At 42.3% G+C, this 25233-nt stretch overlaps 1 protein-coding gene across 1 annotated transcript in view; it reads left to right on the forward strand.

Moving 5' to 3' along the window:
- LOC145341249 (uncharacterized) overlaps positions 1-25233 on the forward strand; it is a 326614-nt gene that overhangs the window by 256906 nt on the left and 44475 nt on the right. The window contains exons 105-116 of the mRNA XM_080186176.1: positions 1073-1203; positions 4292-4377; positions 6175-6357; positions 7048-7197; positions 7305-7424; positions 10079-10278; positions 10788-10869; positions 15165-15338; positions 17912-18013; positions 21199-21447; positions 21727-21861; positions 22864-23042. Of these exons, the coding sequence (XP_080042302.1) occupies positions 1073-1203; positions 4292-4377; positions 6175-6357; positions 7048-7197; positions 7305-7424; positions 10079-10278; positions 10788-10869; positions 15165-15338; positions 17912-18013; positions 21199-21447; positions 21727-21861; positions 22864-23042 (1791 nt within the window). The remainder of the gene's footprint in view (positions 1-1072; positions 1204-4291; positions 4378-6174; positions 6358-7047; positions 7198-7304; positions 7425-10078; positions 10279-10787; positions 10870-15164; positions 15339-17911; positions 18014-21198; positions 21448-21726; positions 21862-22863; positions 23043-25233) is intronic.

Below are 25233 nucleotides of genomic sequence, written 5' to 3' on the forward strand. Positions count from 1 at the left end.
CAGAGTGGATAAGAAACAGCTGTTGCCCTTAGTTGAAGGGTCAGTCAACCAGGGACGTAGTTTCAAGGTGAGGGGCAGGAGGCTTAGGGGGGATGTGAGGAAAAACGTTTTTACCCAGGGAGTGTGACAGTCTGGAATACGTTGCCTGGGAGGCTGGTAGAGGCAGGTTGCCTCACGTCCTTTTAAAAAAAATCTGGATGAGCATTTGGCACCTCATAACATTCAGAGCAATGGGCCAAGTGCTGGCAGACGGGACTAGGTGGGGATTCATGTGGACTCGTTGGGCCAAAGGGCCTCTTCTGCACTGCATGATTCTATGATTCAAGTTGGAAAAAAAGACTAATTCAAATAAACTAGATGTTTTTATTCAAATAAAATACCAATAAATGTCTAACACTGGCAGTATTTTGCATTTTCTTTTCCAAAATGTTGTGCCTATTTTTCCTGATAATTTACAGTAGAATTGTGGGATTTGGTTTTTGGATTTGTATTCCTTATCTTTAGTACCCAATTCTAAAGTTGCTGAATACCTTTTCAACAGTACTTGCGCATAGAGTTTGTGGCATAGAAACAGACCATTTAAGCTCAACTAATCCATATTGATGTTTATGCTCCATATGATCCTATATCATCAAACTCTATGACACTCTTTTCTCTTTCATCTTAACTAGCTTCCCCTTATATGAATCTATGCAATTCGTCTCAAATACTTCATACAGTATTTGTGAAGTTTGATTTAAATTCAAAACTAATTAAAGGAATTGCTGTTTTTTCCCTTTTTGAAAAATGACCTGCTGCATTGGGAACATTCTCACTTTTAACTCAAAGATTGCAAGCAGCAAAATCCTACTCTCTCACACCCAAGAACATTTAGAAGCCTACAATTGATCCCTGAGATATGCCATATATTGTGCACTTGCATTAAAATATAATCATTTTACATTTTAATTTAGGCACAATGAACTTGATGTTACGAAAAACATTTTCTGTTCACAATTAATGCTAGGATTAGTTTTATTATCTTAATATCAGACTAAAAGTCTAACAATTATATTCAATGCCTTAATTGCAGACAAACACCTACCAGGCAGTGGTAACGACAAACGGCAAAACTTCATTCGCTTTAATAAAGTATTTGATTGGAGGAATGAATTGGGATGTATCAGAACTTGTTTCTGACAAAGTTGTTATTGGCTTCAGCACGTAAGTTTAACCTTGGGTGTAGATGAAAATGACACTCTTTTAGAATCTGTTAGATAGACCATAACGCCATTTGTTAAAAATAATCTGGCATTTCATCACGAGTATACTGCTTGCTGGCTCTAGAGATTTTTCTTTAAACAATAGTCCTTTACTTAAAGGCCCACCTGTTTATGTTTGGATGAATCAAATTGACAAAGTGGCCTGGAGGATTAGTTCATAGACCGTTTCTTAGAGCAATACATTCCTGACCAGCAGCAACAGGCTATTTTGGATGTGTAGTGAAATGGGGCAGAATTAATTAATTACCTAATAATAAAGGAATCTCAATGCATAAGTGACCATAACATAACAGAATTTCATGTTCAGTTTGAGAGTGAAATACATCTCCAGATGATGTGATAGACCAAGTGCGTTAGCATAAAGGGCAGCATAGTGGTTAGTTCTCATCTCTTGCTTTCAGCCCTCAGCATTGCCTAGCAATACAAGTATTACAAGAAAGAGTGTCAGGTATGTAAGCCCATCCCTGCCAGAACATAGCATCTCCATTAGCAAGCCCTGGGTATTGCCTCTGGGTGGAAATATGCATAAAGCCCCACAATTCAAGGCTTAACTACAGTGTACTAAGAAGTGGCCTGGACCCAGATGTCATAAGTTACACTCTGAACCAGACCCTTAACTATTCGATAAATAACTTCACTAACTTGTTGGTATTGCAGGAGCAAGCAGGAATAAGAGTGTAAACACTGAACAGAAAATCCAAAGTGGAGACCCATAGCCAGCATCTCGTCACCTATCAGGCAATTTTCTAGCAGCAGAGCTGGTACAAAACTTTGAAAAGTACCAGCAATGCTGAGAGGCAGTGCCCTGAAGCTTATGCAACTCAGAGTCACAAACTATTTGCCCAGGCCTCTGTCCTAAAAAGGACGCTCCATCTTTGTGGGACACAAGCCTCAAGATAAGGGGGAGGCGGTTTAGAACGGAGTTGAGGAGGAACTTCTTCACTCAAAGGGTGGTGAATCTCTGGAATTCTCTGCGTTGAAGTGGTGGAGGCTGCCTCGCTAAATATTTTTAAGAAGCGGGTTGATGGGTTCTTGATAAGAGAGGGGATTAAGGGTTATGGGGAGAGGGCGGGAAAGTGGAACTGAGCCATGACAGATCAGCCATGATCTTATTGAATGGCAGGGCAGGCTCAAAGGGCTAGATGGCCTACTCCTGCTCCTATTTCTTATGTTCTTATGTTCTTACAATGTGGGAAGTGAAAGTTACTAGTTAATAAGCAATTGTATGATTGGCATAAGGTATGAATATAAATTATTTTCGACAGCAAGAGAATTCATCATGTCTCATTTCATCGATACTGCCTGCCCCAAGCTAGACAAACCCCAGTCAGCTAGATGTTGTCCTGCCACAGCCTGCATGCTTCAATGAGTGCTCAGAACTCAGAGAGTCATCTGTCAATGAGCGGGTTCTAATTTATACACCAGGCAAGACAAACATTTTAAAGAGGAGACTAGTTTTTCACACCACATGCTGCAAAGTAAGGAATATGCATCCTCGCATTACCAGATCTCCTGCAGATTGATGATGCATGCAAGTCAGCTGTGATTAACAAAAAACTCAGTATGGTCATTGTTGCATTTCAAGAAATTACACTCTTTCAAAGAGAGACACCAAATCTTCTTCTGGCAGGGGAAATCCCAGGGCCAACACATAAGCATGCACTGTCTGGAGTGTTAGGAAAGACAACAAAACCATTTTTAAGTCAGGCACAGAGGGAATGCGCAAGGGCGAATAGTTTATTTTTGTTTGTAAAAGTGGACATATCTTTAGATAATATTGTTATGGGAAGGATATTTTTTGTGGCTTTTATTCAGGGATCAGTTAGTTGTAAAGAATAGTGAGGCGGGGTAAAACAAAACTGTGTTGGTGAAACGAAGTTGTCTTCTAGGAAGTGAAGTCTGAATAGACACTCTCAAACAGCCCCTTTAGAGCGATGGTGTTCCTGAAGCCTTCACCCTGCTACTTTGCCTCCTATTGCTTCTCCTCCCCATCCTCATTTCCCTCCTCTTCCCAAGTTGGCCTCAGGATTTCTGGTGGCAATGGCTATTGTGGAGGGCTACACTTTTTACAGCTTATTTCAGCATGCCAATTGTCTACTGTATGATGTTCCTGCTAATTCTTTAGCTCTCTTTTTATACATCCTGTCCTTATCTGGCTGGGTGGTGGGAGGATCTGACCATTTAGTAACTTTAAAGAATATCTAAGATGACATGGGTAGGTACATACAGTGATTGAACCCAGCTCTTTTAGAGTGAGCCAATAATGCCAAAATAATGCCTTACTGTCACATCAAACAAGATGCATTTTGCATCTTTCTCAAAAAGTACATCAATCGCCAATGGAGGTGGTAGTAGCAGGCACAATAGCAATGTTGAAGGTGTATCTTGATAGACAAATGAACAGGAGGTGAACAGAGGGATAGAAATTGGTTATGGACAATAAGTATGGGTCTAAATAAGAACTAGGAATTGACACAGGCTTGCTGGGCCAAAGGGCCTGTTCCTGTGCTCTATTGTTCTTTGCCTAATTACTACATGCTCAAATGGCAGCCTTGGTGCAATGCTGCACAGGGTGGGATACTGCGCAGGGTGGGATGCTGCGCAGGGTGGGATGCTGCGCAGGGTGGGATGCTGCACAAGCAGAATGCTGTATGGGTGGGATGCTACGCCGGGTGGGATGCTGCGCCAGGTGGGATGCCGCGCAGGGTGGGATGCCGCGCCAGGTGGGATGCCGCGCCGGGTGGGATGCTGCTCAGGGTGGGATGCTGCACAGAGTGGCTGCATTGTCGGGATGTTTCGTAGGTCTCCTGTAGCTTCTTGATAATGAACTCTCAGCAACACTGGTAATACCTCAGATCAGGTTGTAAAACACAACTGCCAGAACAGAATGAAAACCCAGCAGAATCTATGCGCAAAATTGCAGTACGAATTTCATACTAGAAACCTTCTAAAACCAATTACCAATTCTGAGCCATTTTCCTTCATTTAACAAATCTTACTGATGTATTTTTTCTTTTGTTTTGTGGTAGTGGTGACGGATTCTTTATGAATGAGGAAATCAGACAACCTGCTGCTGCAAACTTTAAACCCGATCAATATCCCGGACCAATAACAGGTTTACTTTATTCTATGTTAATAAAAATGATAGAAATGGACATTTTTCTTCCTCTCCAAATTACAGAAAACTATGTAGTCAAGATTTTGTGAAAATTAGATAGACATGAGATGATCAAAAGCACAGACGTTTTCTAATTTGTTGCTCATGTCTAATGTATAACAGCATAACAAATATATTCCAATTTCAAAATCAGATTCTATAATTTAATAATATTCCTATAATACACTCATAATACTTAAAACCCGAGGAGTCTGAGAAATTCCAGTGCAGTCAGTTCCATCACATCCCTAACCCTTCATGTCAGTGGCACTGGTGGGGTTTCTACTGAAATAAGATTGCAGGAATTCGTCATGAATGCCTGGGCCTGGTGTATCCTTTGTCCAATTCAATTTCCAGCCTTTGCATTGCATGCTTTAATCTAGGAATATGTTAGACGATCCAAGCATATTTATACCCCCAAAGGTATAATTGAAATTTGTAATTAACCTTGACAATATGGGTGGCACAGCAGCACAGCGGTTAGCACTCCTGCCTCACAGCCCTAGGGACGCAGGTTCAATTCCAGCCTTGGTTGACTCTCTGTGTGAAGTTTGCACATTCTTCCTGTGTCTGCATGGGTTTCCTCCAGGTGCTCCAGTTTCCTCCCAGAATCCAAAGATGTGCAGTTTAGGCACATTGACAATGTTAAATTGCCCCTTAGATGTCTAGGCTAGATGGATTAGCCATGGTAGATGTCTGGGGTTAGAGGGGTAGGGATGGGGGGGGTGGTGTTGGGGAGAGGACCTAGATGAGTACTCTGCAGCCTCAAATGGGGCAAATGGCCTCTCCTGGACTGCAGGAATTCTCCGAATTTAATTTCAATACAAGACTATGGGCCTGATTTTGCCAAGTGGCAAACTCCAAATAGAGTCAAACTGCCACTACATTTCTAGTTTCATACCTCAAAATCCAAGTGATCATTTCTCACTGACTTTCCGGCACAGATCACCTTAGGACTGTGTAGGGACAGCATGCTCCTGCAGCCTTCAGCAGCAAGCAGCATATTCACATCATTAGTTGCAGTAAAGCAGGCAGAATTAAAGGTCCAGCCATTTTCAAGCCAGGGAGATGGCTGGTTTGTAAGATAAATGGGTTGGATTGGAGGGCTGTGCGGTGTTGGTTAATCAGTGGGAAAGGCCTGTCAGAGGGTAGTCAGAATAGTCAGTGGTGGGCGGTATCATTCAGATGGGGATTTCAATTACAAGGAGGTTGGGAAGTTGGAGGGAGGTCAGGTGGCCAGTGGGAGGGGTGATCACGGGATGTTGGTTGGGCATTGATGGGAGTTGGTCAGAGGAGGGATCAGTTGACTGAGGGGAAGTTGGTGGGGCTCATGTCAAGTGGTCTGGGGGCATCAATCTAGGGTGGTGGGGAGGCCAGGCGATCAGTGCGGGCTGATGGGAGGGGGTGGTCACTGGGGGGCTCAGTCAGGAGAGGCTGGGGTGGGGGGGCGCAGTGTAGAGAGAATGGCGTATTTAGCAAGTCCAGTGCAGGTCATAGCATCCCATGGGTTGGGCAATGAGGGAATAGTCAGGGTGGGTGAAGGTCTAGTGGGAAGGCGGGGGTTAATGGTCTGGGGTCTCATGAGGGATCAGGAGAAGTGTGGATAGAAGTCCCAAGAGGAGTCAAGTGCGGTATGCCCCTGGATACACTGCCGTGAGTCTCTTAAGCGTATAGAGATGCATGAAATAATTATCTTTTTAAGATTTGCGCTGACATTTGCTTATATTTATTCCAATCTGTTTTGTACTCTGTTAGATTTGAAAGGTGTACGATTGTATAAACTGATTCAAAGTACTCCATTGGAAAATTACAAAGCAGACTGTCTGAGCTGGTTCACTTTACAGCCAAATCCATCTGACTGGAACCAAGGTTTACTTCCCTGTCCATGCACCTTTCCTCAAGGGCAAGTAGACAATCGATTCCGAAACTCCAGTCTAGGTAAGGATTTCTTAGACTGATACAAGCCAAGACAAGTCATTATTTCTTTTAAAATGAAAGTGAACAAATTATTAAATATTTTAGATAAATTTATGGGGTCAGTCAGCTCAGTTGGCTGACGGCTGGTTCGTGATGTGGAGTGATGCCAACAGCGCATGTTCCATTCCTGTACTGGCTGAAGTTATCCTCCTTCTCAACCTTGCCCCTCACCTGAGTTGTGGTGACTCTCAGGTTAAATGACCACCAGTCAGCTCTCTCAATGAGAGTAGCCTATGGGACTTTGGCAACGTTTCATTTCTTTTCATTGTAAACCAAGCCAAATGGTGTTAATACTTTCCATGTTATGCGCCTAGTTGTTAAGGTCTCTTAGTTTTCAAAATAAAATCTCAAGGCTTCTTTACATACTAGTAAGTCTCAGGGAAGCTGAAAGACTATTAATGAACACAATTCCGTATTTGCTATCACAATGCTATTTTATTACTGAGTCTTCATCAGTTTCATTGTGTTGTGCAAGTACAAACATTAATGAGGATTTAACTGATTTTGTCTCATCATTGTTTAAGGGGTAGAAAGCATCGTTACTGATCAGGAATTTATATCTGGCACAAGAAAATGGTAATTCTAATTCGTCAACTGATTGCAATGAGTTGTGGTCATTGTATTTAATTGTCCTTTGTTGAATTTACCCAGATGCTTCAACGAAAGTTCTTCGTAGTGCCAGTCCAAATGTGTTTGGTGCTGGTCAACGATGTATTTACACCAAGAGAAATGCATTAATTGAAGGTTGGCAGGAACGATACTGGACTTCTACGCAATCAGCACCCTCAATCCAGAACAAACGTAAGTTTTTATTTAAAATTGTTACGAAATATTTTTGTTTTGTTTTCCATCTTTTTGCAGGTGCACAAGTGCACAATTCATATACATTAACTTATCTTACCTCACAGAATACGACCTAGATCCATACAACTGGTGCTGCGAAAAGGTTGACAACCCACTGTTCTGTGAATATTACAGAAATAAAAGACCAAACATTAACTGTAAAAACTACAGGCCACCAACCCGAGGTAATTTATTTAAGCAACAAAGTTGATTATCTCCTGGTAAAGTTATATTACTAAAAATTATGATTGAGTTACAACATTCTGTGCCAATGTGAATTGTGTCAGTCTTGGTTTATGACCAAAACCAATTAACGGTACACATTCCTAAAGGTAGTGTTGTGATATACTTCTACAATCGTTATACATGCCATCATGCAAAAACCGTAACTGGTACTGAACCTGAGCCATATGTACTGAGCACTGAGTGGCTGTGCTGGAATTGTAAAACCTACTTCATATGACTTTAATGCCAAATCCAAAAGGTGTTGGCCTATTAAAGGAATTTTATTTGTCTGAAGCTCAGGTCTCAATGCATTTAATTTCAAATCAATTGTAGCCAATGCAAAAGTTCCACTTCTGTTTCAGCTTAGTACATGCTTACCCCATCCCTAAACTGTATATGTACCCTGGCCAGCAACATTTATCACAAGTAATGACTCTGCCATTTAAGAGTTGGTTGTCCAATGCCCTAGCCGTTATCTTGTACCATCACAGATGATTTTTGCTGCTCAACCATCTGTGCCAGTAATACTCAACTGGTATTTGCATAGGCTGCTCTCGCTTGTACTGTCTCAACTTGCCACACAAGTTCACTGATTGGGTTTCTCCAGGCTGCACCACCGCCCCTCCAAATTTGAACAAAGAGCAGAATCTTCTGTTGGCTGCTAGGGACTCACCTGTGAACTGGAGAGTGAGCGGGAGACTTCTGAAGTCCCACTGCATCTCATGCCAATAAGGCATAGCGAGGGACACCAGAGAATCTTCATGGAGAATCAAGTACCCTGATCAAGTCCCATCAATACAGCAACCTCAATACAGCAATTGGGGTGGCAGGCTGGCATAATGGTTAGCACTGCTGCCTCAACCCCAGGGACCCAGGCTTAATTCCAGTCTTGGGTAACTATGTGGACTTTGCACATTCTCATCAGCGTTGGTTTCCTCCAGGTGCTTTGGTTTCCTCCTGCAGTCCAAAGATGTGCAGTTTAAGTGGATTGACCATGCTAAGTTGTCCCAAGATGTATAGATGAGGTGGATTAGTGGAATAAATATGTGGGGTTACAGGGATAGGGGTGGGGGTGGGGGTGGGGGCTTGGTACGATGCCCTGCCAAAAAGTTGGTACAAACTTAATGGGCTGAATGGCCTCCTTTTGCACTGTAGGGATTCTATGAACCCCCAGATCTATGGACCCAGTAAAGTGAAGCAAGAAGGGGGATGGCTTGGGATTGGGAGTCATGAGGATGTGGGCTCTTTGGGAGGGAGGTCACCTCTTTAGGAGGGATTACCCCACCATTGCACCACTAGCTAACAGGCTGTGTGCACATCAGCAGCCCCATTCTGGAATTGGGTTAATTCCAGGAGTGGTGGGGAGTCCCTTAAACTGTGTTTATTGGCCACTTAAGGTTCCTAATTGACAGCTTAGCAGGACTTTCTCACAGCAGAGGCCAATATGTGGGGGGGGAATTCAGGTACACCACCACTTCCCCAATCAAGTTCCCTTCATACTTCCAAGCTCACCAACTCTGGGAATAAAAGATTCCATCTAGGGATTGTAGGATTTTAGGGTTTGAAGGTATAACATCCTTCTAATATAAAAACCTTTAAGGTTTAACTTCTAACTTCTTTAACTTTCTTAACTTCTAACACTGTGGTCCTCAGTTGTGCTTGACCTAACAAGGTACAAACAAGTATGTATGAATCAAGCAGAATTTATTCAGCAAGATTTTATGTAATATATGACACAAAGCAGTGAAGACAAAATAGAAGTTCCTCACCAATCACTTTCTGAGGAGTCCTTGAGTATTGCCAGCACAGATGATATCTTTCTCTTCTCTGTTTTTTGAAGTGATGTTGAACTGAGTCCAGAAAAGTCATGTCCCAGGAAACACAGTAGCACTGTATCAGCAAAGATTCCAATTTTCCAACTTTTATCTCCACTTCTCATTAGTCCTCCTCCCTTATTTGGAAATAGTTCAATTTCACCTCTTCCATTGGTTTGGGATGTGAGTCATCTCGTGTCACCCCACCTCTGTAACTAGAGCTCTACAGATGAAAGACAAATGTTCATCCCTTGTTTCCTTGAGCCCCTAAGAGCTTACATTCCGTTGTGAACAAATAATGTGTTTCCTCTAGAGATAGAACAGTTACAAAGTCACAGCCTCTGGGTAACATATTTCAACTGATTCCCACAAGCACTAAAACCGTAAAGAACAAACGTTAAAAACGCCTCCCATCATAACATCAGAAAAATAAAGGTGTCCTTCTGGTACAGATCAATTAAAGCAATACATGGTTTTTTAAAGATGAAGTTGTCCAAACTTCAAATTACTTTTAACCATTCTGTCAAGAAAGCTGCTGAATACAAAAGTGTAAAATAATCAAATTTGTTTCTCGCAAATACAACACCAGGCAAGAATCCCAACTGCCTTGATTGTCTACTGTCTCAGTAATAGAAGTTCAAACTAAAACATTGTATTTAAACTGTGGTTAAATAATCAAGTCTGCAGATGTACTGTGCAAGCTATTGGATCAAAATGAACTATGCTTAAAATTTCATTTCCATGTTTTGAAGTCTACACTGTTAAATCTTCATATTTTCTTTTTCGTGTTACCATGGCAGCCATGATGCTTGGAGACCCCCACTTTACCACTCTGGATGGACTTACCTACACTTTTAATGGCCTTGGAGATTTCGTACTGCTTAATGTGAATAAACCCAATGGCAACACCATTTTTAAACTCCACGGTCGCACAGTCCAGACCGGCGCAGCTCTTGCCACAAACTTCATGGCATTTGCGGCCCAGCATGAAACCACCACAGTAAGTAAAATTTTACTTAAAAACTGAAATCCATAAGAGTAATGGGTGGCATGGTGGTACAGCAGTTGGCGCTACTGCCTCACAGTGCCAGGGACCCCGGTCTGATTTCAGCCTTGAGTGACTATCTGTGTGGAGTCTGCACACTATTCCGTATCTGCATGGGTTTCCTTCAAGTGCTCTGGTTTCCTCCCATAGTCGAAAGATGTGCAGGTTAGGTGGACTGGTCATGCTAAATTGCCCATTCGTGTCCAAAGAAGTGTAGATTAGGTGGCTTAGCTATGGTAAATGCATGTGATTATGGGGATTAGGTGGAAGGAGTGGACCTAGGTAAGATGCTCTATGGAGAGTTGGTACTGACTCGATGAGCTGAATGACCTCCTTTGCACCGTAAGGATTCTATGATTCTAAATGTATCTTTGCCGTGCTCTGGGAATGATGTGTACCGGAAATGGAATTATAAGTTCTGTGACAATTCTTTTAATTGGTGATGTCGCGTGCTTTCTCACCAGGTCCAGATGACTCTAAAAGGCAATGATTCAATTGATGTTCTATTAAATAATCATGCGGTGCAGTTTGTGTCTTCTCCAAACGGTGAGGCTAATTTATTATTCTTACGGCTTCAAAAATATAGAGATCATTTGTAAAATGATTACAATGTCGAAGTTTCTAATTATAAGTTTGTATGAAAGTCAAACATCAAACAAGTATTAAAATAGAAAATGTTGGAAAATCTCAGCAGATCTGACAGCATCTGTGGAGAGAGAATAGAGCCAACATTATGAGTTAGGATCCTTGGCATTTGGCCAATGCAGAGAAACTGAATGGCACCAACTGTACTACTTAATCATTGAGCTTCATTTGTGCCATGCACATTGGAGGGCTCATGAAAGATTGATCAGGGATGAAAATAAAGAGACACTGGGGGCGTTCTAACCAAATGAATTCTAAGTGATGAATGAGCATGAAAACAGGAGAGAATCCCGCCACTTTTTTGGAAGAGCTTCCTGTCGCAATTGTATGACACTTAGAATAAAAAGAACCCTGATGTGATTCTTGCCAGCAGGGGAAGTGGGTGGAGCCTATTCTCACCAGAAAGGCACACTGATCTCCTCGTGCACTGGGAGATCTGTTGTCCACCCCCCCGCCCCCCCCCCCCCCCCGCATCCCCCCCTCACCACTTCAGACATCACTTCCCCTCTCAATTTCCCTCCCGGACATCATCCTTCCCTCCCCCGGATCATCACCCTGGATATTGCCATCCATCTTGCCTCTTGCCCCCCAAATGCCATCCCAGCCAATTGCGCCCCCCCCCCCCCCCCATCGATATAGAGTACTTCCCTTCCCTCTCTCCCGTGCACAGCTCCCCTCACTTCATCAAGGTACCGCCTTCCCTCATGGACCTACCCTCTTCTGGCCCTGCCTTCTTCAGGCCCCAACCCCCCTCTGACCCCACTCTTTTGATACTGCCCAGTGCCAGGGTGCCAGGCTGGCAGTTCCAGGCTAACATTGCCTAAGGAGTACTGCCCAGTCCTGCCACCGACAACCCAGAGGACTTCAATGGCCTCTGGTCTCACTGGCAAGGCCATCACATCTCGGAGACTATTTGTGATCCTCGCTTGTGAGGACCTTAACCAGCAAGTGGATAAGTGCAAGTGAGTGGGACAAGCCAGTAAGATCACCCATACTTTCTTTTGTACTTTGCTACTATGCTTAAATTTGCTTAAAATCAAAAATAAATGCAATATTAAGACAGAATTGTATACATTAATGAAAATTTTAACATAAAATATGACAACATAGAATGGTAAATAAACATAACCTGGAAATTGTTGTTGGTAATACTGAAAGGTCAAGCACTTTGTGTGGCATTCGTTTGTCTGCGATTTCAGGGGACTTGGTAACCCATTTAACATGGCAGAGAACATAAGAACATAAGAACATAAGAAATAGGAGCAGGAGTAGGCCATCTAGCCCCTCGAGCCCGCCCCGCCATTCAATGAGATCATGGCTGATCTGTCGCTGCTCAGTTCTACTTTCCCACCCTCTCCCCATAACCCTTAATCCCCTCTCCTATCAAAAACCCATCAACCCGCGTCTTAAAAATATTTAGCGAGGCAGCCTCCACTTCAACGGGCAAAGAATTCCAGAGATTCACCACCCTTTGAGTGAAGAAGTTCCTCCTCAACTCCGTTCTAAACCGCCCCCCTTTTAGCTTGAGGCTGTGTCCCCTAGTCCTACTGTCTTTTTTGAGCGGGAAGAGTCTTTCCACCTCTATCCTATCCATCCCATTCATCATCTTATACGTCTCAATGAGATCTCCCCTCATTCTCCTAAACTCTAACGAGTACAAGCCCAGTTTATTCAGCCTCTCCTCATAGCTCAACCCCCTCAACTCCGGTATCAGCCTAGTAAACCTCCTCTGCACTCCCTCCAAGGCCAAAATATCTTTGCGCAGGTGCGGCGCCCAAAACTGCACACAGTACTCCAGCTGCGGCCTCACCAATGCCCTATACAGCTGCAGCAAGACCTCCCTACTTTTATATTCAATCCCCCTCGCTATGAAGGCCAGCATCCCATTCGCCTTCCTGACCACCTGCTGCACCTGCAAGCTGGGTTTTTGCGACTCATGCACAAGGACCCCGAGGTCCCTCTGCACCGTCGCCTGCTGCAGTTTTTCGCCCCGTAAGTAATAGTCCTTCCTACCATTCTTCCTACCAAAGTGGACCACCTCACACTTGCCAACATTAAATTCCATTTGCCATTTCCTGGCCCATTCGCCCAGCCTATCTAGATCCTTCTGTAGACTCTCCACACCCTCCGCACAATTTGCCGTTCCCCCAATCTTGGTGTCATCAGCAAATTTCAACACCATACACTCGGTTCCCTCCTCCAGATCATCTATATAAATGGTAAAAAGCTGAGGCCCCAGCACCGACCCCTGGGGCACTCCACTAGTCACCATCTGCCAATCCGAATAGCACCCGTTGACCCCCACTCTCTGCCTCCTATTTGACAACCAATCCTCTATCCACGCTAACACCCTACCCCCAACTCCATGTCCCTCGACCTTCTGCAATAACCTCTTGTGAGGCACTTTGTCAAACGCCTTCTGAAAATCTAGAAAGACCACATCCACCGGCTCTCCTCTATCCACCGCCCTAGACACATCCTCATAGAACTCCAGTAAATTTGTCGGACACGACTTCCCTTTAATGAAACCGTGCTGCGTCTGCTCTATCAAGCAATTCCCTTCAAGATGCCTCGCAATTTCCTCCTTAATGACAGATTCTAACATTTTACCTACCACAGACGTTAAACTAACCGGCCTATAATTCCCCGCCTTTTGCCTGGCACCCTTCTTAAACAACGGCGTAACATTAGCCGTTTTCCAATCATCCGGCACTTCCCCGGAATCCAGCGACGTTTGGAAAATAACCACCAAGGCATCCACTATCACCTCCACCATTTCTTTTAGAACCCTTGGATGCATTCCATCCGGTCCTGGGGACTTGTCCACAATCAGCCCCTCCAGTCTGTCGAGCACCGCCTCTCTAGTAACAGTAATGTCATTAAGACCCTCCAGTCCTACCACCTTTCCATCGCTAACACCCGGCAAATTATTCACGTCCTCCTCCGTGAAGACAGAAACAAAAAAGTTATTCAATACCTTAGCCATATCCCCATCCCCTACCACTAGGTCCCCTTTCTCATCCTCTAAAGGACCAACATTCACCCTAGCCAGCCTCTTTCTTTTTATATATTTATAAAAACTCTTGCTATCCTTTTTTATATTAAGCGCTAGCCCAGCTTCATAGTTTCTCCTACCCTTCTTTATCAACTTCTTTGTCAATCTTTGTTGATATTTAAACCTCTCCCAATCCTCTTCTCGCCCACTACTCTTAGCTACTCTAAATTCCTCCGCTTTTAGTTTTATCAGTTGAACTTTCCAGGCTTTGGGAGAATCTTTGGGCTGTATTTACCCTCAGGATCTGGGACACCAAACTTGGGTCAAAATCAGAATCCGAGACTCAGACTTGCAGCATCTTCCAGGAACCATAAAATCCCTACGGTGCAGAAGGAGGTCCTCGAGTCTGCACCGACTCTCTGGACAGAGCATCTTACTCAGGCTTATCCTACTCCACCTCCCCCAAAACCCTGCACAAAAACCCAATTCCAGAATTTTCTATTCACCCTCAGCAAATGGACCAATATAGAGACACAGAAGACATATTGCCAATGAGGATGGGATTTGAACCCACTTAGGAACCCAATTATGAGGCATCTTAATTTACCCCCTTGCATGGTCACTGTCCAGTTTTTTTGATGCTCGGGCCCAATTGGAGGCTGGTGATTCAGTAACCTTGTTGATGCCACTGCCAGAGATGAACATTGCTAAAGCGGACTGGAGACTGTGAGGGCTTCTCAGTGATGGAGGTGCTCTCGTTGGCCTGCACAATAGAGCGGAGATTAACAAAATCTAGGCCACGGATCCATCAAGATGGAGGAGAAGCCCCTCTGATAGAATTGCAGCCTTTCATGATGATAGCCCATTCGATGGAGAATGGAGTGATTGGCTCACTCCACAGCCTCCTGCAAGGAGACCACCTCCATCAAGCTGGAGACCTCCACATGTGGGAAAATCATCCCTAATTGGGCTTTAACCAGTGTAATTAGCTGTGCATAGAGTGAGCAGCTGATCGGATTGCCAGCAGCATCTGGGAAAGCTCTCAGGAATGTGTAAGGAACCATTTCAACCAGACCTCCCACTGCTTCTCTGGCTTCCCTGCTTCGAGGCCCTCCATCCCAGGACAAGGAAAATTCAGTCATTGTGTCAAATGAAATGTAAATATATATAACTAATGTATAATGTTAATTGGTTCTCTCAGATAACAAAGAAATATTTCGTAATGGTACCTTCTACCTGGAGAGAAATGGAAATGCATCGATAATAGCTTCATTCAGTAGTGGAATTTCAGTAACAGTAACAGCAGAATATGGGATGTTACTTGCAATCACCAATTTGCCAGAAGATTTTAAGAACAGAACAAAGGGTCTTCTTGGTAAGTCAGTGTTTTCTGATGACAAATATGATATCCCTTCTCAACCTTAATAAGAAATAGGGCTGAATCTTCCATGGAGTAGCAATCACCAACAGGCAGTGGACCTGCACATTTCTCACCAAGACTCGCCCAGCTCTCCTGATGAATTTGCAGTGCAGAAGCTCCTGGAGTGCTTTCTGCCCAATGCAGGGTCAGTTGGAGAAATGAAGTCATGCCCCCTTTATTGCTCCCTGACTGCCAAAAACCAATAAGTGTAAAAGTTTCAGTCACTTCAACATGTAGAGAAAGTAAGTGTGTAGGGTAAATGGGTAGGATGGGTTGTGAAGGATCATCAGGTGGTCAGGAGCATTAGTCAGGCGGTCTGGAGATGTGGGTCAACTGGTCAGGGGGTGAATGAGGAGGGATGCAGTACCATAGTTACGACGTAGAGCTGCCAGTGTTGGATCTTCAGGTAAGCATTCTTCAAGGCGGTAAGCGTTCTCCAAGGCGGCCTTCACGACACTCAACAGCGCAGAGTCGCTGAGCAGAGACTGATAGTCAAGTTCCACATACGTGAGGACGGCCTCAACTGGGATCTTGGGCTCATGTCACACTATCTGTAACCCTCACGACTTGGCTGGGCTTGCAAAATCTCACTAACTGTCCTGGCTGGAGACAATGCACATCTCTTTAACCTGTGCTTAACCCTCTCTCCACTCACATTGTCTGTACCTTTGAGACTTTATTAGCTGTAAAGACTCGCATTCCAACCATTATTTTGTAAGTTGAGTTTCTGTCTTTATATGCTGTTTGTGAACAGAACTCCCACTCACCTGATGAAGGGGCAGCGCTCTGAAAAGTAGTGGCTTGTGCTACCAAATAAATCTATTGGACTTTAACCTGGTGTTGTGAGACTTTTTACTGTGTGTACCATAGCTACCCAGGAGATGGAAGTAGTTTCAATCCTCCCAACCTTTTCTTGGTAACTATTCTGCCACAGGAGTTGGAACCATCCAAATTCTCCAATTTAAATTTGAGTTTCAGATACTCTCAGATGCAGGGCAAATGCCCAACAGGGGCCAGAGCACCAAGTTGCCATGGTCAGATTGCCACCCCTCTCATTTTAACTTACACTCAAACACAACTGCACATTTCTCACCTGCACTTTCAATTTAGACCGCGTGAGAAATATGCAACATTCCTATGTTCCTAAGGCTTGCAGTTGAACACTGCAACATTGAAGAAGTGAAGCCGTGCCCCTTTTTACAGCATTAGTTGCCATAAAGCAGGTAAGTTTAAATGTTCCAGCCACTTCGAGAAGCCAGGGAGAAGGTAAGTGCACCAGGTAAGTGGGTAAGGTGGAATGGCTGAGGAGTTCACTAGTCAGTGAGCAGAGGTTGGGGTGGTCAGTTAGGGGTGGTCAATTGGTCGGTGGAAGGGGTAGTTGGGCAGTCAGGGAATCAGGTGGTTGGGAGGATAGTCGGGGTGAGTGGGGTGTGGTCAGGAGTTGGGAGGCTTTTTGATGTTTAGGTCAGTAGAACACTGAGGAGTCATTTAATCATTCTAATTTTTCCTGAGTAACAACTTTGCCAAGCAAGCTGGAACCTTTTGAAGTCTCCAATTTAAATTGAAATTTTGGATAGTTCCCACTGCAGGGTAATTGCACATTTGAAGTTTGAACTTTGTGGGCAATTCCACTGCAGCACTTGTGTGAGGATTTCCAGGAAGGTGTTTCTGTGAAGAACCTATACATTATTCTTGTAGAAGGAAATGCAACAAGTGTAATTTATTTATCACATTATCATTCTACAATTCCACCTGGGAATTACCTGACTTTATCTTTTGGGTTGATTCAACTGAAGGTGTAATGGACAAACTACACAATGCAATAATTGTCAGAAACATATATAAAGATCCTTAAAATTATCCAAGGCTCTGTTGAATGAAAAAGGGTTTTTGCAGATACGCGACCACCCCCCTCCTTCTCTGCCCCCACCCCCAAGCTCCTCATTCTACTTCACAGCTTCAGTTCTTTGGTTCTAAAATATTCTTTCTTTCCAATTTCCTTTACTTTTCTCTTAGTGGGCGGCACAATGGCACAGTGGTTAGCATTGCTGCCTCACAGCACCAAGAACCTGGGTTCGATTCCTGACTTGGGTCACACTCTGTTTGGAGTTTGCACGTTTTCCCTGTATTTGCATGGGTTTCCTCTGGGTGTTCTGGTTTCCTCCCATAGTCTGAAAGCTGCGTTGGTTAAGTGCATTGATCCAAAACAGGTGCCAGAGTGTGGCGACTAGGGGAATTTCATAATAACTTCATTGCAGTGTTAAAGTAAGCCTTACTTGTGACTAATAAATAAACTTAAAAAAAATCCAGAGCTTTTTCATTGCTGCACATGGAAATGCAAATGACTTGGCAATTTAATTCAATAGATGGCTGCCTGGAACATTTATAATGTTAAAAAGGAAGGTGAATCAGTTCAGACTGTAATTGGGAAATTTGCAGTCTTTCAAAGCACCTTCTGTCACATTTTTGTAACAGAGTCAAAATCTATACTGATTACAAATTTATTTAATTTCTTTGTTTGCTTGTAGGTATATGGAATGGCGATCAAAATGATGACTTTACAATGCCTAATGGCTCTGCTATTCCAATTAACAGCAAGGAATCTACAATTTTCGATTATGGAAAAACTTGTGAGTTCAATAATTATGAAGTAATAGTTCAGCTATGTAAAAACATGGCTTACATTTATGTACGGGGGAAGATTTTGTCTGTTGAAACCACAAAGTTTTTGTTTGTTTCACACATTTTGCAGTTGTGGTCTGTCCAGACATTTAATTGTTCATTGTCAACTAAGGTATTGTGAAAGTAATTGACAACATATGAATTGTAATTAATTAATTCATTTATCATCTAACATTGCTAAAAAAATCATGTTGGGAGGGATTTTTATGGAGGATATTGTGTGGGTAAGAAAAGATTCTGATGAAGACCGAGCAGTGATAGCGAAACCAAAATAGTTTATTAATCATAAAACACTAAGACAAAATTTTCTGCCTGTGATGCTGCATGAGGTTGCATTAAACAAAAACTACCCTTGGCTACAATGCTTATCTTTAGTTTTGGCCAAGGTACCAAAATTGCAGGACGTCCCTGATGATTAGATATAACATACCCTAATGTGAAACTTCCAGAAATTAACACAGCTGTTCTTAAAAAACACAATTCTTGTATATCCATTCAAGGCAATAAACAATCCCAACTGTCTGTTACATAGCCTATTCGTAGCAGTTGGGATGAATCTCATCATAGTACCATTGACAATTTGGTTTATTATAATGTAGCTAGCTGTTCTCAGAATGCAGTGGTTATTTTGTAATTTATTTTGTAACAATGAGATTGGTTCCCCCAGTTCTCTCCGTCTATTAAAGAGGAATGTAAATGAATCATCTAATGACCAGGAAAGTGTAGGTTCTATTACGAGTCCATGCTGATCAAAATCTCAACTGGGAGAGTAGTAGCGTTCCTACAGTTAACCTTGCTACCGTGTGACTGGGTGGAGTGAGAGAAATTGTTAGGATTGGTGCTACTGATTTTATTCAACAACCTCTGGTGGAATGTTTGCATGATATAATTATTGAGCGAGTCAGGGTTGGATTTGGCATGTCGGAGTCTATTGTCTAATGTGATGATACAGTGCCTTTATGAAATATATTTTATATCATGTTTCTGGTGAATGTTTTGTATCATACTTCAACTCTGATTACGATGCTGATTGTCCACACCTGCTGCCCACCTTCTGATTTTGGAGAAGGTTAGTTGCTCCTAATTGTTTTAATCTGGGCTAATGCAGTATTGTTTTGTTTCAGTTGTTTTCTGGGGTTTCAGAGTAGGGTTTGATTAGATTTATTGACAAAAAAAATTATGTGTATGGGTGGAGCTAGGCTTACAGAGGAAGCGGGAGTTTGAATAGTTTGAATTTGAAAAGAGCTCTTTATCTCTCCCTCTCTCTCTCTGTAAATTGAAGCTTCGGAACCTGCTTGAGATTATGGGTGGGATTTTACAGCCTCATTCGTCCCAAAACCATAACATCCTGCCTGAGATCAATGGACTCTCCTATGCTCTGCCTCTCGCCTACTCCAAGAATCGTCTAGACTCGAAATGCTGGCTCTGCTCTCTCTCTCAACAGATGCTGTCAGATGTGCTGAGATTTTCAAGCAGTTTTTGTTTTCTTTGTTTTAATAAAGCTTTCTAGTGAGTCACTAGAATCATATCTGGGGTGAAACACCTTACTTATACTCACACTAATGCCAAAATCAAAAATAGTTGGGGGCCTAGGCTAACTCCATAATATATCTTGCTGTTTCTCATCTGGTTCCTAACACTACTAAGTTGCCAACATTATCGAGGATAGCTATTTGAATTGAATTTCTGAAGTGTTCTGGATTTATACATCAACAGCAATCAGCACTTTCTGGAGAGAAGAAAATGAAGTATGAAAAAAACATTCTCTATTCCACTCATTGACTTCCACATATCTCCTGACTGTAATTCTCCATATCTTGATTGGGAACTGACTGATTTTTTTTAAAAATCCTAAATTTATAATACTTAACAAACAGGTTTAAAGCAGGAGTGGCATGTTTTAGCTTTAAACTGATCCCACTAGGGCCCGAGTTTGAGTTTTCTGGTGATTATATCAACTTTTCAATACCAATAACTCCTAAATGAGGCTAAAGTTAAGTCTTGTCTCGTAGGTGGAAATGGAAAAGCAAATTGGTTTGCTGATTCTCCATCACCTGCTTTGTGCCAAGCACAAAACAAATTTAATCCCCAAATATCTTTTCTATTAATAAAAAGGTATGTAGAAATATAAAAGGAAAATGGATTTCCTACCTTTAATCATGTCTTCTTCATTGCTTTGGACAGCATTGTAGCACAGTGGTTAGCATTGCTGCCTCACAGTGCCAAGAACCTGGGTTCGATTCCCGGCTTGGGTCACTGTCCATGTGGAGTTTGCACATTCTCCCCATGTCTGTGTGGGCTTCCTCTGGGTACTCCGGTTTCCTCTCATATTCTGAAAGATGTGCTGGTTAGGTGCATTGACCCAAACAGGTGCCAGAGTGTGGTGACCAGGGGGATTTCACAGTAACTTAATTGCTTTACTTGTCACTAATAAATACATTTTGAGTGTAATATTCTTCACACATGATAAGAAATCCGCTCTATAACTGGTTGTTCAGGAGAAAATAAATAAATGACTTGATGATGGTGGCATTCTAAGACAATTGATTGTTTCCCCTATGAAAGTTGACCAGTATACTAGAGTGGTTGTTCACTACAGTATCTAGATAGTGACAGATAGTAAAACAGATAGTAAAAATACATGAGAGTTCACATGTGAAAAGAAGCATCCCTTGTCAAAATAGATAGCACTTTCTTATACTTTCCACAACCACCTGGGGAAGGAATAGTTCATGCCCATCCAGCACTGAAATACTTGATAGCGTCCACTAATCACTCTTTTCTTCAGGATTGGAAAAACCATTGTGATTAGTTCACTAACTGATCTCTGATGCAAGTTTATTTCTTCCTTTTCCTCATAGGACAAAGGTGATCGGGGAAAAAAGTGAAGGAATAATAATAATCTCAGCTTGTAATTAGATTGAGTAACATTTGATTTGAAAAGTATGAATGGAAAATAAAGTTATTTAAAACACAATGTATTGCTACACAAAATTCTTGAATGTGGGCAGAAATTTGCACGTGGACAGTACAGCTTTCTTCATAGCCTTTTATTCTTTTCATTATGTCGGGCATGCAACATGAGATATCCATCAACCTAATCCATTGCTCATGTCATTACGTTGACCAACAGGGGAAGTGCCCTCGGACAGTTCCATTTTCAACAATTCATTTGTTGAAAAACCCACTCCAAACAATTCATTTACACCTCGCTTTCTGGATGATCTCCAACAACAGAACAAGGAGTTGTACAGCATGGTGGCCAAGGAGTGCAATGGTAACACTCAATGCATTTTTGATGCAATAAGTACAGGACAAACAGAGATTGGATTGTCTACAGCAACAAGAAATACAGAATTTCAAGAAGACAACAAAATACTAAGTAAGCAATTATTACCTTCTAAAATAAGGAATCATAGCTTACCATGTATCTGTTTAAGATAGAAAACAAAAACCTCCCTATTCATATCTGGGCTGACATTTATTTATAAGCCTCACATCTTGAACAGGTACTGTTTAGCTGGAAAGTAGCTATTTTGTTCTAAAATCTTTGTGTTGTTTTGTACCTGCCTAGCATTATTGACGTTCTACTCATAAGAATTTAACATCTGGCTATTTGTCAGTATTTAATCATTCATCTAACATTCTCATCTTACTTTAGATTCATTTCCACCTGAGATTGAAGGACCACTTGTGATTAGTGCAGAATTGTCTCAGAAAGTAATTTTTTACTACAAGGCAACAGGAAATAATACCACATTTCGCACTTACACGAGCAATGGTCTGAATGTAACAGGTAATTGAAATATAATGGGGAGAATGAAAAAATTGATTGGGGGGGGGGGGACGGTGAATTATAAGGGGTTAATTCTAACTGTGTGTGACTTCTAACAATATACAGTATTCACCACCACTGGAAGTGATGCAGCGTCTCATGACATTGCTCTCTCTTGTTGAACTTCATGGCAAAATAAAGCTACTGTAAGATGGTTCTCAATAAAGTTAGTGTTTTCTTTAGCTCGGCAGACTTTAGAAGTATTCTGTGTCAGCACATTACGAGACCAAGAATACTATGGTAATGTATTTCCAAGCATGGTGTTCATTTCAAAATATTGTGGCTTATAAAAACAAGCTCATTGTTTTCGAATCTAGCTTAGCTCAATATGCCTTTCATACAATGCTTCTGAGTAAATTGAGCCTGGATGATTTTCATCAGAGTTACTAGTAAAGATGAGTTTATAGCATGAAATGTCTCATGAATTGGACATCATAGTACAGAGAATTAAGTAACAGATAGAACAGTGCATGTATTCACACTGATTCAGGAGGAGCTACTCCTCTTCAAGGATAATTACTATCCTTGTAACAAACTTCTAAGTGTGTTAGTAAACTATCATCAGCCAAAGTCTGTGTACATTCAATAGCAGTTGTGGTAGATAACAAACTTGTGGGTGGTTAAGTGCCTTGATTAAAATTATTCTGCTTTGAATGATAAGTTGTTACCATACCAGGTACATTTCACTGTTAAAAGGAAAACTAATTATAAAGTTGACATTATAATATTTTAGAGAATCTACAGATTAGGTTATTAACTATCTGATGTATAAAATTTACTCGAGCTTGCTTAGTATTTCCTCATTCAGTGGAATAAATTTGATGTTTTAGCAATCTTTGGCGCAGTTTTATTCATTTAGCCACAACCAATTATTTGCATTTATAAAGTGAGTAACAAGTGAAATTATTTTGTTAAAAACCCATCAGTTTTAACAATGCCTTTAATTTTTTTAAAACTCAACAGGAAATGGAACTTTGACCTGGCATCCAAAGACCATAAGTGTGATTACATTAGAAATCGAAGCAGTCGGGTCCAATAACCTGTCTTCAGTTATTACACCCCAGTTGGTGATATGTGGCTGTAGTGAGAATGGAACATGCCTTACCAATGAAACTACTCGAAACAATGGCTCTTCTGTCTATGTGAGTATGCAAATCAAAAATATAGATAGATACAACTGAGTGATCTACCAACAACTTTAGTATCATCATATTGAGCTACAATACTAATGGTAGAATATGAAAAGCAGTTAAACTGGTGAACCCTAAATATTTACAATGGGGTTCTGAAGCAGCCTAGTCACTCCAGTGTCAGGAAACGTGGAAGATATTGTGCCTCACAATTTTACCTCTCTTTCATCTTAAATCTAAATTACCATATCCCTTACCAAACCCTTCTCTACCTAGCCAATCCTGGGATGAAACTATTCCATGCCAGCAAAAACGATCCGGCTCACAGCAAATCAGCAGTCAGTTCATCAACACGTTGCTCCAGTTTTTATATTCCAATCACCTGGAAAATATTGCTAAGGATTTTTAATTTCAATCCAAATAAAATTGATAGCAAGACTAGGAACAAATCTGCAAAAAGTGTCTGCCTTCCATTCTCTGAATTTCAGTGCTGCTGATTTCTGGAGTGTTGTTGGAGCTGCACACAATGAATGGCAGCGGTAGCACAGTGGTTAGCACTGCTGCTTCACAGCTCCAAGGACCTGGGTTTGATTCCTGGCTTGGATCACTCTGTTTGGAGTTTGCACATTGTCCTCGTGTCTGTGTGGGTTTCCTCTGGGTGTTCCGGTTTCCTCCCACGGTCCAAAGATGTGCGAGTTAGGTTGATTGGCCATGCTAAAATTGCCCCTTGGTGTCCTGAGATGCTTAGGTTAGAGGGATTAATGGGTATGTGTTTAGGGATATCGGGGTAGGGTCTTTGGTCTGTGCAGACTTGATGTGCTGTAGGGTTTCTTTGATTTCTTTCTTTCTATGATTTCTAACATTCCATCACTCTCCTGACATGCCTTGTAGAGTGTGAAATTACTCTGGGGAGTCAGGAAGTGAGACATTTGCTGCACAAGTGCCAGCTTCTAACCTGTTCCTGCAGCCACAGGGTTTATGTGGTTGTTCCATTTAAGTTTCTGGTCAATAGTGAACACCCCAGGAACTTGATGGTGGTGGATTCGACAATGGCAATGCCATTGAATATCAAAGGGAGGTGGTTAAAGTTTCTCTTGTTATTGCTTGGCACTGGTATGTTGTGAATGTTATTTACTACTCAACCTGAATGTTATCCAGGCCTTTCTGTATGCAGACGTGAATTATTTTATAAGGATGAGCATTATAGCCGTCTCCCCCGGCTCTCAGCCTTTGAGTATGAAGGCAGGGGGGGACACATAAAATGCTACCCACGGCCTGCCACAACCTTTTCATCTGCCCACAACATGTCAACAGCTGTATTGACATGTTGTGGGCAGTGAGAGTTGGAGGCATCAGATAGCCTGTCCCTTCCAGCCTCCTTGGGCCTCTTGAAGACTTTAAATAGTTGATCAAAGTTCAGCCAGGTATGCGGCAATACCCTGGACTGCCTTCTGAGTCTGAGCTCCTCTTTATCACTGTTGTTGCAGCTATGGTCATTGCTGCCACCAGAAGAATACAGGACTGCTAGTCATCCTATTCATTGGCAACACTTTAAGGTGGGACTTCCTCCAAGAGAAAAGTAGAACTCTCGCCTGAAAGCAGTTAATATGTCTTCCAGCTTACATAAAATCTGTACACTGCAGAAGGAAATTATTTAGCCCATCGAACCTGGAGTGACAACAATCCCATCCCGGCTATCCCTGTAACCCCATGTATTTACTCTGATACTACAAATTACACAAAGGGGCAATTTATCGTGGCCAATCCACTTAACACACACATCTTTGGAGTGTGGGAGGAAACTGGAGCATTCGGAGGAAATCCATGTAGATATGGGGAGAATGTGCGGAGTCTGCACAATCACCCAAGCTGGAAATCAACCCGGGTCCCTGGCGCTGTGAGGCAGCAGTGCTAGCCAATGTGCCACCATGCCTCCCTTTCAGTTGCTGCAGAGCAACCATTAGCATCATGGGCAGCCTCACCACTGATGTTTTAGCCAGGAGAGCAAGGATCTCAGTTAGTGCTGCATAAGATTGAGACCATATGGTCATTTACTGCACAGATGGAGACAACTCTATTTTGGAGCAATCCTGTCAATCCTGCTCCCCTGCTTGATCCCTGGACCCTACAGATTTACTTCCTTGGAGTTCCCTTCTAATTTCCTTTTGGAATCATTAATTGTTTCCACTTGTGCCTCCTCATG

Source organism: Carcharhinus amblyrhynchos, chromosome 3 (assembly GCF_965287045.1).
Source record: "Carcharhinus amblyrhynchos chromosome 3, sCarAmb.v2.hapA, whole genome shotgun sequence".
Taxonomy (NCBI): Eukaryota; Metazoa; Chordata; class Chondrichthyes; order Carcharhiniformes; family Carcharhinidae; genus Carcharhinus; species Carcharhinus amblyrhynchos.